At 35.8% G+C, this 12790-nt stretch overlaps 1 protein-coding gene across 2 annotated transcripts in view; it reads right to left on the bottom strand.

The window, feature by feature from the left end:
* The window catches only part of Dhps (Deoxyhypusine synthase), a 110353-nt gene extending 100092 nt beyond the window's left edge, over positions 1 to 10261 (bottom strand). For both annotated transcript variants that reach the window (XM_090396563.1, XM_090396564.1), the window contains exon 1: positions 10018 to 10261. In XM_090396563.1, coding sequence (XP_090252689.1) covers positions 10018 to 10020 — 3 coding nt within the window. In that variant the 5' untranslated portion in view covers positions 10021 to 10261. The remainder of the gene's footprint in view (positions 1 to 10017) is intronic.
* Positions 10262 to 12790: the final 2529 nt, after the last annotated feature.

The following is a 12790-nucleotide window of genomic DNA, read 5'->3' as shown; positions in this document are numbered from 1 at the left end:
TGTGTAGCTTGTTTGGAGTTTTCTTCTTCAGTTGAAGTTTGAATTACAACTGCTGAAGTCATAGCAATTTCATTGTCAGATTTATTTTGTAGCCATGAAAACAAATCTACTCGTGACTTTTTGAAATTTTGCTTTTCTTCTTTTTTCTTTTCTGCTCATTTCCTTTTTTTGACACCCAGAGGAATACTTTCGTGGCATGGACATTATGAGTTATGCTTTGCCTGTCAAATAAGTAAATAATATTAAATATTTTTATCCCATGAATTAACAAAAAGTTAAATATGTACATACTTTTTACAATATTACAAAATTTTAGAAACACTCAAGGAATGTGTTTATTTTTTTCATTTGTTTACTTCAGTACATCAGTCTCACCCTTATCTATGACTATTAACTGAGTTGAAATTAACGTAGCTGAAATCTAACCACGTGTAGACAACACTTTATAATCCTGAATATTGATAATACATTTCACATAGCTTTAAAAATAACTTGCCGTATTTACTGGAATATAACTGGTCCTCGCGTATAACTCACACCCCTGATTTTACTTTGCAAAAAAAAGAAATTGAAAAGATTTATTTAAGTTAAGGGATATTATATCCCATATTGTTTCTTAACCGAATAAGAAACTCAAAGAGTTTCATGCCGAACATAGAAACTATATAAAGTTCAGCAATTCCAAGCGTAAGCAAATACCTGGATAGTGCAGCAACTGACCCTTGAAGGTAGTGCGAGCTGAGGCAACTCATGTAAAAGGTGGAGCAAGCTCTGATCACTATTCTTGATATTTACCCATAATGTGAACTTAACTCCTAGGAGCTGTATTATTGTTCAACATTATGAGAGAAGGTCACTACCCAGACTGGTTTCAACCTTTTTTGAGGTCTCATCAGTGAGTAGGTAAACCATGTTAATACCAAGTTTGTAGCGAACAGAACCTACATCCCTTTAATGAGAATTGCCAAGAGGTGTATAATTAATACTTTAATAGGACACCTCTTGGCAATTCTCATTAAAGAGATGCAAGTTCTGTTCGCTACAAACTTGGTATTAACATGGTTACCTACTCACTGATGAGACCTCAAAAAAGGTTGAAACCGGTCTGGGTAGTAACCTTCTCTCATAATGCTGAACAATAATACAGTTCCTAGGAGTTAAGTTCACATTATGGGTAAATATCAAGAAGAGTGATCGGAGCTTGCTCCACCTTTTACATGAGTTGCCTCAGCTTGCACTACCTTCAAGGGTCAGTTGCTGCACTATCCAGGTATTTGCTTATGCTTGGAATTGCTGAACTTTATATAGTTTCTATATTCGGCATGAAACTCTTTGAGTTTCTTATTCGGTTAAGAAATAATATGGGATATAATATCCCTTAACTTAAATAAGTTCATGTCTGAATTGAAGCCTTTGGCTCTTCATTATAATTAATACCTGAAATTGAAAAGTTTCGCGTAACCTTGCACAGAAAAAAAAAAGTTTAATCACGTTCACCTCATGGCAATAGTGACTCGCTTCCCGTGGCAAACCACACGCTCTCCATACCAGCCAACATGTCTGCAGACGCAAGTAAAAGCAGGTCGTTTATTGTGTCACTGAATAAGGTACAAACATTTGCAGCCTGTGTAATATATTTCTCAACAAATAGTGCAATTAGAGACAGGATAAAAATGGCACTAACTAATGAATTGCATGTCCCTTCTCCCAAAAAACTATGCTATTTAGCTGCAAGCAAAACCATATGCTGCACTGCAAACACTAAAAACTAGATGTGTGGGAGTCTGTCTCCCCAACTAAAATGCTGAGCAACAATAAAAATCAACAGAAAGTGTTAAAATTCGTAAACGTGTTAAAGCTAGGAAATATATAGTGAATATTGTTATGGCACTTTCAGATATTGAATTTGGTTGAAGAGAATTAGCATTTCGATTCAAAAACTGTCTGCTGACTTTTATCTTTGACTCGCACAATCTTTTGTTAATACCACACCAATCATATGCACATATCTTTACTGGCCTAGTACCATGGCTGTCTGTTCATTAGTCATTCGTGAAGGATTGTTCATTAAGTATGTCAAGTCTTATAAATTACTGCTAATTTTTGCTTGAAATAATGGGAAAGCAGATGGTGCAATTTGGGTAGGATGCACACAAGAAAACTGCTCTCTAGGCAGGAAATAGCAATTGCAATATATGGGGGATTTTACGAAAAAAACTGAAAACTTTAATTTCCGAAAATCAATGTAAAAGAAATTTGCTTTTATATCTAATAAGTTAAACATATTAATTGACAATAAATACTTCCAATCCATATTTTAATGACTTAAGATTTAATAAAACCCAAATCCAAATACACTTTAGAAAACGGATACGTTCTTTATGAAACATGAAACGATATATCAAATGATGGTGAAGGAGTCACACCACGTCTGGATGCCTGACGAATAATGCAACAGCTGAACTGGACAAAACTTGTACATCAGTATATCGCGGAGATATATCGATGGCTTGGAAATAGAATGTTTGTTTCTAATTTTCTTATTACTTATTATTATGAAACAGTTGGTAGAGTTTAATTGATTATTGTATTTTTATTTAGTATAGCTGTACTTAATAAAATTGTATTATATTAAGTTAAAATATGTGTCAGCGAAGATGTTTGAAATGTATTTTTTTATTTAATTATATTTTAAGATGAGTCCTGGGTTGCGTGCCGGAAACAAGTCATTGGCATGCCACGTTTGACAGGCATGTTAAGGGTTGTCCACCCCTGCTCTAGACTAACCATATATAAAGAATATAATAAATATTTTTTTAACGGTTTCGATAAAGAGCCAAATGATATAAATGTGTAACAGATTAGAAAAAACTAATGATGGATCAGGCATTTTAGTGTAAAATAGCAATCATGTTTGTTAATTTTTATACACTGCATAAACGCATCGAAAGGGCTAAGCAAAAACCCTAATATAATAGAGAAACAGAGATATTATTATTATCGGGGGACCTAAAATCCTGTCGATGAAATCCCTTTAGTTATAAGCAAAATTAGAAGAAAAATAAAAATAAATAAAAAATACGTTTCCGCAAATGTGTACCGACTGTGCCCACTCGATCGTGGGGCCCAGGTGCATTGCCCCCATCGCACCCCCGAGATTGCAGGCCCTGGGGCCAGCAGAGGGAATGGATTCTTGGATGAGTTGAGAAAGTTCTTTAATTTTGCAAGAGGTTTAAAAGTGGCTTTAGTTGTACAGAATACTACAAAATAAACAGAATAGCACAGAAATACAACCTTAAAGCCACCTTTAAACCTTCTGCAAAATTAAAGAACTTACTCAACTCATCCAAGAATCCATTCCCTCTGCTGGCCCACCCATAATTTGTCCTACATAGGGGAAACAGGACGCACAATTCCTATCAGAAAAAAGAACATTAAGGACACGCTAAATATAATAACTATGGTAAAGCTGGCCTTTCTGATCATGCCATGAACACTTTACATAGAATTGACTGGAAAAGCACCTGTTGTTTACATCACACCAAAACATGGTATGAATGTAAATTTAAGGAGGCCTGTGAAATTCTTATTAACCACCCTAATCTTAACAATAACAATGGTCTAAAAATCCCAAGAATATGGAAGGCAAATATTCTACCCACTTAACCTTTCTCCCTAAGAGTTAATTATAAATTGGACCATAGGTGATCCAGGATCTTGAATCTAATATAACAATTGTCATGTTAAATTAGGATATCATTTTTATTGTAATAAAACTATTTATATGAAAGAATGTTTCTCTGATGCTGTTTTACACAGAATATAGCTTTGATTTAGTTATTTTATTTCATTTATTTATTTTAATTTTATTTTACTTTCACTAGAGGTCAGGTCAGTAGAATAACCATTGATCAAATCATTCTCTTTAGCATGCTGTGGGAAATGTAATATAGCTTGTCTCTGTGTGTATATATATATATATATATATTCCAGATGATTACCAGAATATGAAGGTCAAAACATTGAGAAATTAAAATAATTATTTCTAACATGATTGTAGAGTTCATAATTTGTCTAAAATGTTTGTTTGCTTACACTTGGATAAAGGATTAAATCAAGAATATAATTTCTTGGCATCTTTAATTTATAGCAGGAGACCACATTGCCTTTTAAGGCATGTGAAACCTGATCAGGGGTTCTGACCACCTGTCCAATCCTCATCCTCTAGTGGCTCCCCTATTAGGATAGTGATATGAAAGGACACTGAATGAACGAGGATAAACTAACTTGGGATTTACTCAACCAAATTGTATTCTTACTGCCTTAAACCATAATGAAAAATGATGGTACAAGAAAGAATTTTATGTCAGCTGGAGCATCACCTGATTACTCAAGGTCCCCTGTTATTTTGTCAGGAAACTATGGCAAACAGTGAAAAGTCAGCAATTGGAACAAATCCCAACTTAGCAAAAGCAGAAGTCAAGATTGGAACATGAACATAAAAAACATCAATGGAAAAGAAATGGCAGAAGAAATGCATAAGTACCAGATCAACATAAAAGTATTACCAAAACAAGGAAGAGAAAAACAGGCGAGATGTTTTTACACAACAAATACAAGATATTATATTCAGGCAATAAACAATTAAAGATGATTAGAAATTATATTCTTGGTTTAATCATTTATCCCAGTGTAAGCAAATGTCACTGAATTATCTGATACTAAGGCAATTAATGTGAAGTCATTAGCTTTATATACAAAGTATCCCAGTTGTGATGTTACTTCATGAGCAATTTTTTTTTTTTTTTTTTTTTGCTTGCACTTGGATAAAGGATTAAACCAAGAATATAATTTCTTGGCATCTTTAATTTATAGTATAACTAATGATGTGAAAAAAAAATTTCAAAGATTTTCACTTGAAGACAAACAGTTGAGAAATCATAGGAATATAACAGATCTGTATTTCAGTTTTATAGTTCAGAAAAGGGCATATGACAAGGTGCCAAGAGAAACACTGTTCCAAATATTACAGTTATATCATGTAAATGGGACATTATATTAAGCAATATGCTGTCTATATCTATTATTATTCAGGCCTCCATGGAGTCAAAAGACTCATCGTGGGAGGTCCTTCCTCCTAATATAGTCTGTCAAGTCTGTCAAGATTCATCGAGGGGAGGTCCCCCCCTTAAGAAACACAAAGTCTATCAATACCACTCCTTAAACTCATTGACCGTTCTTGCTCTCACCACTCCATCAGACAATGCATTCCACGGTTCAACCACCCTCCACGCAAAGAAACCACTCCTTACCCTCAATTGTGTTGTAAGTCAGCAGTTAGAATTGAAGGAGGTACAAAAAGATGGTTTGATGTTAAATTAGGTATATAACAAGGATGCACATTATCTATATGGATCACATTATGAAGGAAAGTGGTATTAAACCTGATATCAAAATTGGAGATATTGATACCAGTTGTTTATTTCATGCAGATGACGTTACACTTCTAAATAAATCCAGTACAAGACTACAGGATTTCCTTGTTAAATTGAACAAGGTACTGTAATAAATTTGGTATGAAAATTGGCTCTCTGCTAGATATTGAGAGTTGTAGATGGGAATTAGAAAAGTACAAGTGGAGGTCCACAGGGTTCAATATTGGAACAATTACTTTTCAATCTTTATGCCAATAATATTGTCACAGGACTACATGGATATGTTCAGTTGTTTGCAGATGATGTGAAGTTTGGAAAGGTTATTAGCAAAAGTGCTGATGTTTTGGCTCTTCAAAAGGAATTTGAATAAGCTTATGGATAAACGAATGAGGATATCAGTTTAATGCAAATAAATGCAAGGTTTTAAATTTTGGGATCGATCCACAGATGTGATGCTTCATACTCACTTGGTGGAGTTGTACTGGAAAGAGTGGAGGAAGCAACACATAATTTAGGAAGGTAATTGTGGATAGAGATTTGAAGTTGCAAGGACATATTGCAAAGTTTGTGAAGTAATCTCAGGGATTTGTGTGAAAGGTTAGCAGAGCTAATCTCAGGTAGGCCATTTAAACAGAATGGGAGAGGAAAGGTTAGCTAAAGTGTTCTTTGCCAGGATTGCAGGAAAAAGATCTAGGTAGATTGATATATTAAAATGTGCCTTTAGAAGATAGAAATAAAGGCCTGGTTGGCTGAGTGGTTAGTGTATCTGCTCTCCAGCCAAAAAAGCTGTGGGTTCAAATCCTGCTGTGGGCATGGATGCTTGTGATTGTCTGTGAAAATTCTAGTGGTGGTGGGCAGTAGATGGCATTGGTGTAAATGATGTAGTTTGCTGTAGTTGGTGGATTGAGTGGTGGAGATGAAGAACTGTAGAGCAGGTGCCCTCCCTCAAGGAGTCTTTGGACACCTTGGAGGTGTCACATAATAATAATAATAATAATAATATTGGCGGCTTGACAGATAACAGATTAATTTGGAAGGAAATTGTTGATTAGGAAATTAGTAATGATGTACACATCAGGAATTTGATGATGATTTTACTCTTTACCCAAATAGATGCATACAAATGATTTCAAAACTAGGCTACTTTTATGTGGAGGCAGATGACTTCACATATTTCTTAATGCATATATGAATGGAGGCAGATGAATATACAAAGTATATAAAATCTGGATATATAAAGTATTTCTACTTTATATATCCAGAGGTCCAGCTCATTTTGAGGTAACACTTTAGCAGTTCCCTGTCTATATCACTGTATGGAGTCAGAGTTTCAACCAGTAGTTTGTGTCTGCTACTTAGTACAGCTGAAGTGTTACATTGAGGTGCACTTCTGCTTGTTGTTGTTCAATATAGCTAAAGTTTTGAAGAATGCTAGGTTCCTGTTTGCAACTTAACACAGCTGATGTTTTGAATGGTTGTGGCGAGTTCATATCTACTGCCTAGGTACGATTTAAGTTTCAAACTGTGGTAGACTTGCCTGTCACTTGGTTCAGTTGAGATATTGAATGGTGATGGGCTCTAACTCACCATGAAGTAAAGCCAAGGTTTAGAACAGCAGTGGGTCCTTATGTGATACTTAGTATATCTGAGATGTGGAACAGCAGTGGGTTATGAATTGGGGAGTTTGTGCCTACTGCTAAGTGCTGATACGGTTTTGAACAGTGGGAGGTTCTCTGCTGCTTAGGTCTAATTATGGTGGATTTTTGCCTGCCATTAGTACACTAGAGGTCTTCAATGGTAGTGAGGTTCTACATATCACTTAATTACAGCTCAGGTTTGCATGAAGCCTGCACTAGAACTGGGGGGGGGGGGGAGATCTCTTTTGAATTCCTGCAGAGTAAAAGGTTATGTTGAGCTTTTAGAGTTTACAGAGAGAGAGAGAGTTCTATTGAATTCTAATAGTTTGCAGCCAAGATTAAGTTTCACTCTTGCTTAAGGAAGTAAATGAACCCAGAACACTGATAAAGACATTAATAACAAGAAGAGACAGATGAATTGGACATATCTTACAACATGAAAGTCTGTCAAGAAGAATAATGGAAGGCAAAATCAAAAGAAAAAGAGAAAGACCAAGGAAAAGATACTTTGATCAAATAAAACAAAGCACTGGACTAAAAACATACTACAAAATAAAGAGGAAAGCAAACAGAAGAGAAGAATCGAAGGAAATGCTGCTGAGCTACCAGTCATGAGAGATGCAAAAGAAGAAGAAGAAGAAGAAAGAGCAATAATGATCTTGAAAAGTAACCCATCCCATAATGCATGATAATATGCTGTGCATGAGAAACCAGGGCAATTTGATGAGAAGATAGATATCTGTGTTGCATACAAGTAGTCTAGTCATAACCATCTAAAAGTTCAAGTATACTTTACATAAACTTCTTGTTCTAGTATACTGTACTTTCTAAACAATCAAAATACTTGTTACAGGAATTATTCAGACACATTGTTCAAGGTTTTGGATTTAAATGACGCTCAACAAACATGCTTGCCTAATTACCTAAAGAGCAGATTTGCCAGCTAGCAAATCTGCTCTCTACCTGCAGACTGAACAAAATATATATATATATATATATATATATATTTTTTTTTTTTTTATTTAATACAAAATAATTTTAAATGAAGTGATAACTTGAAGAAACACAGATACAACACCATTCATCAGTTTATAGAACTCCTACTGACATTATCATTAAATGTTAGTAGTAATGATAATGTTTCCTATTGAGACAGGATCATTAAAAAAATTGAGGTTTTGGGTGTAAATTTGTTGTGGGTGGGTAAGATTTTGCATAAATGGTCAAGCCAGGTAGCTCATACCAAATAAAACATCCTAACATTATCACACTTTGACCATCATGCTGTACAGTTGGAATAATGCAGTTCTTATTAATAGTGTTCTTTGGGCTCCTGCCAAATCAAGTTTCTCTCATCTGATTAAAGCATACTGCAAATTCAGTGCTCCAAAACACAGAATTCTAGTCATCCAGAGTTAATTATCCTTATTATCATATTCAGTATTAAACTCTATTGTGCAAGTCATTTTAGTTCAAACTGAATAATGCTTGCTGATATCTACTACTACTACTACTACACACACACAGTGAGTGGCCACTGTTAGGACCACTCTCCATTTAGGAAAATAGACTGTTCTTGATGATGCAGAGTCACATGGCTGCATCATCAAGAACAGTCTGTGTTTGATGCATCAGAATGGGTAAAAGGCATAACTTGAGTAGTATGATTATTGGTGCCAGTATCTCACAAACATCTGTGATTCTGGGCTTTTCATACAAAAGTGTTTAGGGTGTACTAGGTGTAATAACCAGACAAATTCCACCCAATGACACTGTGGACTGAAACAGCTCACTGATGCATAGAGTCAGAGAAGAATGGCAAAGATTTTGAAACATGATAGAAGGGCCATAACCAGTCAAAATCACAGCACACTGTCACAGATGATTACAGAAGCAGGGCAACCATCCTGGGGTCCTAATGCTGTCAGCTAACAGGAAGATGCAGCTTCAGTGGACATGTGATCACCAACACTGGCCAACTGACAACTGGAAAAATGTTGCCTGGTCACATGAGTCTCAGATTGTATTGCATTATGCTGATGGCAGAACAAGAATATAATGCAACAACATGACACCATGAACCCTTCCTGCCAAGTAGCAACAGCTCAGGCTGGTGGCAGGGGGTGTAATGATGCAGGGGGTGTTTACTTGACCTACCATGTTAGGTTCTTTTAATGCTAGTTGAACATTGCCTGACTATCACAGCCTATATCAACATTGCTCATCATGTTCTCCTTTTCATCAGTGCAGCTTACCCATTGTCAAATGGGTACATCTAGCAAAACAATGTACCATGCTACAAAGCACATAGCATGTTGAAGTGATTCGAGTAACATGACAGTGAGTTTTCTTTACTTCAGTGGCTAGCTCAATTCAAGAAAACAGAGCAAGATCACTGGGATGAGGTGGAATGAGTAGTTGGCAGCAGCAATGTACCACTATCCAATCTGCAACAATTGGGCAATGACACTGTGAAAGTATGGACAAACATCAAAGAGGAAGTTTTAGACAGTTAAATCAATACCACAGAGAATACTGGCTGTTTTAAAAGCAAAAGGAGGTCCTACACGTTATTAAATGCTGTTCCTAATAAAGTGGCCCCTCGGTGTATATAATACACACATGCACCTTCAGAGAATAAATTTATGGAATCATATGTTCCAATACATAGCTGCCATAAAGTCTTAAGGTTTTATAGATTTATAGCCTGCACTATTTAATACAGGAGATTTGCTGTGCTAAAGTTATGCTGCCGGCACATACGAAATACAAGAGCCCTGATTAAAGTGTTTTTGTTTCTTGCAATAAAAAGCAGGTATGTTTCATAACGCTATAGCTTTCACACTTTTCTCCATTGCATGAATCCATACTTCGCAACCTGGAGCTACTAATTAAAATTATCAGAAGATAGTGTAACAAAACAAATCATTACAGCAGATACCTACCATTTCTTGATTAAATGCTTATTTAAGATGTGCTCCAACTAATTCAGTTTTTGGGTAAGAGAGAGATTCAAACTTAAAATACACTTTTAATTGCACAAATCCAAAACTTCAAATTTTTCAAGATGTTAATTGCATTTAATTCACATGATGGCCCAAAACTGTACTCATAGCAATGTACACATATGTAAAAAAAATTCTTATCCACAAAAGTACTACACCAGAATCACGAAATCTCAACTACAACTGTCCGCAATGCAACACACCGGTATTAACTTCCAATAACATGTGTTTAGCCAACTAGCGTTACCAACCGTACTTTATTTCATAAACAAAATGTAAAACTATATAAAAAAAATTTGTCTTTTCAATTAATTGCTATATTCAGTGTAATTGTTATATTTTTGTAATTGCCTAAACATATGCAAAAATTTGTGCTCTCAACTTCAGTTTATGAAATAAAATATTTCAGTAATGAAATATTTTCTCATTAGACTGACTAATATGTGGAAGTTTTTTTCCCCTAACTAGTATAAGATTTATTAATACGTTATAAATTAAAAAAATTTCTTTAAAAAAAAATAAATAAAAAGTTTTCATTAATATTTTGACCTCATTATAACTCCCAGATGCGAAAAACCTCTATAACAGCTTTTCAACTGCAGATGACTTAGTCAGTATATGGAAATGAAATCAGTATTTTGATCCTCAGAACGAGACAGACTAGTTCAGAGAATACAGGCAGTTATAATAGCAGATATAATATTGACTTCATTGCCTTGTAAATATGTAAAATTATGAGTAATTATTATTTTCGTCAATAAATATTCTTCCTCTTATTCACTGATATGTCCGAAATTATTGTAAAATCTTACCACAGTCAAGCGATCGTCGAATCACTATATGTAGAAGCTCTTGATGAATCACTTTCAACCATATATTATTCTTATCACCTCCATGGAGTCAGAGACCCGTTGTCGGAGATACAAACTATCACACATAAAGCTCATCCAACCGTGTCTTATATTGATTCAATGTGTGTCTACATTCACAACATACTCAGGCAATGCATACCACTCACCAACAACTTTCCATCCAAAGAACCTGCTTCTCACTCTTCTGATCACACCCTTCTAATAAAGTATCCAGGAATAGCCTCTTGTTCTATCCCCTCTCCCATTCCATGAAGAATCTCTTCCATGTCAATCTGATAACAACCCCTGACTAACTTATATGTCTCAATCATACCCCCTTCCCCTATTCATGAGGCTTTTCAATGTACATTCTCCCAATCTGTCTTCATATTCCCAAATCCAAAGACCACTGACCATCTTTGTGAAACTTGTCAGGGCCCTTTTATTCTGATCACCATGAAACCTCTTTGGCCAAATCTGTTTACAATAGTTCATATAAGGCTTGATCAAGGCCTTATACAATGGCGTCATAACCTCTTTATTTCTGTATGTCAGGGTCTCTGCATCATTGCCATTATCTGATGTGACCTTCACAACTTGTGCAATGCGGCCGCTGAATTTCAGGTCCTTGTCCACCACTACTCCCAGATCTCTCATCTTCTCTATCTCCTTTAAAAAGTTCCCCACCAAGTGTATACTTTGCATTCCATCTTTGCTTACTTAACTTCAAGAATCTTACACCTTGCAACATTCAACTGACAGTTCCACATACCTGTCCATTCTTGCAATCTATTCAAGTCCTCCTGTAAGGCCATTACATCTGCTTGACTCTGCATTACTCCCTCCAATTTTGCATCCTCTACATATCACCAGTTAAACCAATCCCAATATATTAATATACAAACTGAACAACAGTGGTCCCAAAGCTCACCTCTTCAGCACTCTACTAGTGACTTTCCTCTTTTGGGATACTGCACCCCCATATGCAATTTTCTGATATCCATCTGACAGTCAGTCACCAATTCAACTCAGTGTTCATTATCCAATCCCATCTGTTTCAATTACATAACAGCTTGTCGTGTGGCAGTATATCAAAAGCTTTTGAAAATCTAAATATACCACTACATGCATCTCCCTTTCCAAGACATTTGTCATCATCTTAGTAGATAATCAAATTAGTAAAACATGATCTCGCTTTAACATATCCATGCTGCTATTTCAATTATATTTTCTATTGGAATGATCAGATCTAAATCTCGATCATCGATATGAGAGCTACTTTCTAAAGGTTTTCTTTACATCCTTTTTTATACATCTTATATATTTTGTCATTTGAATGCATTTGTTACATCAATATGTTGATTATTTGTATATTGTATTCCAGATCTTTTAATTCCGAATTATCCGCTAATGCCTTTATACTCTCCAAAGGGAGTAAGCGAGAGCATTTAGCCCTATCTAACATTTGAGGACTAAAGGAAAACTAGTATCCTCAGTTAGCCAATTACCAATAGCTTGGATCAGCTATTCTGTGAATGCAAATGTCATTTCCTCAGGGTTACAGTCCGCGCGGTTAGCCTAGTGGCTTTGCGCTTCGCAACCATATGCCTGGGGAAGGAGTGTCCTAGATTCTATTCCCGTCAAAGACGTGAGGAACTCAATGATCTTCCTCAGCCACAGCCAAGTTAGTCGGTCTTGGGCGTAGACAGCAGAGTTTTTTCTGCCAGTTGATCTGGTGTTTTTCATCCTGCAAGCAGGCAAACCGGTCCGAGGACACACACGGATTACGGTCAGGAATACTGACCCAGAGTTCTGATTCGTCAGCCTATGCCGGTTCCTGAGCCCGGATAAAATTTGGGGGG

This window comes from Typopeltis vanoorti, chromosome 8 (genome assembly GCF_054136105.1).
Source record: "Typopeltis vanoorti isolate ZY-2024b chromosome 8, IOZ_Tvanoo_1.0, whole genome shotgun sequence".
NCBI classification, from domain to species: Eukaryota; Metazoa; Arthropoda; class Arachnida; order Uropygi; family Thelyphonidae; genus Typopeltis; species Typopeltis vanoorti.
This window is presented reverse-complemented; position numbering and strand designations above follow the sequence as displayed.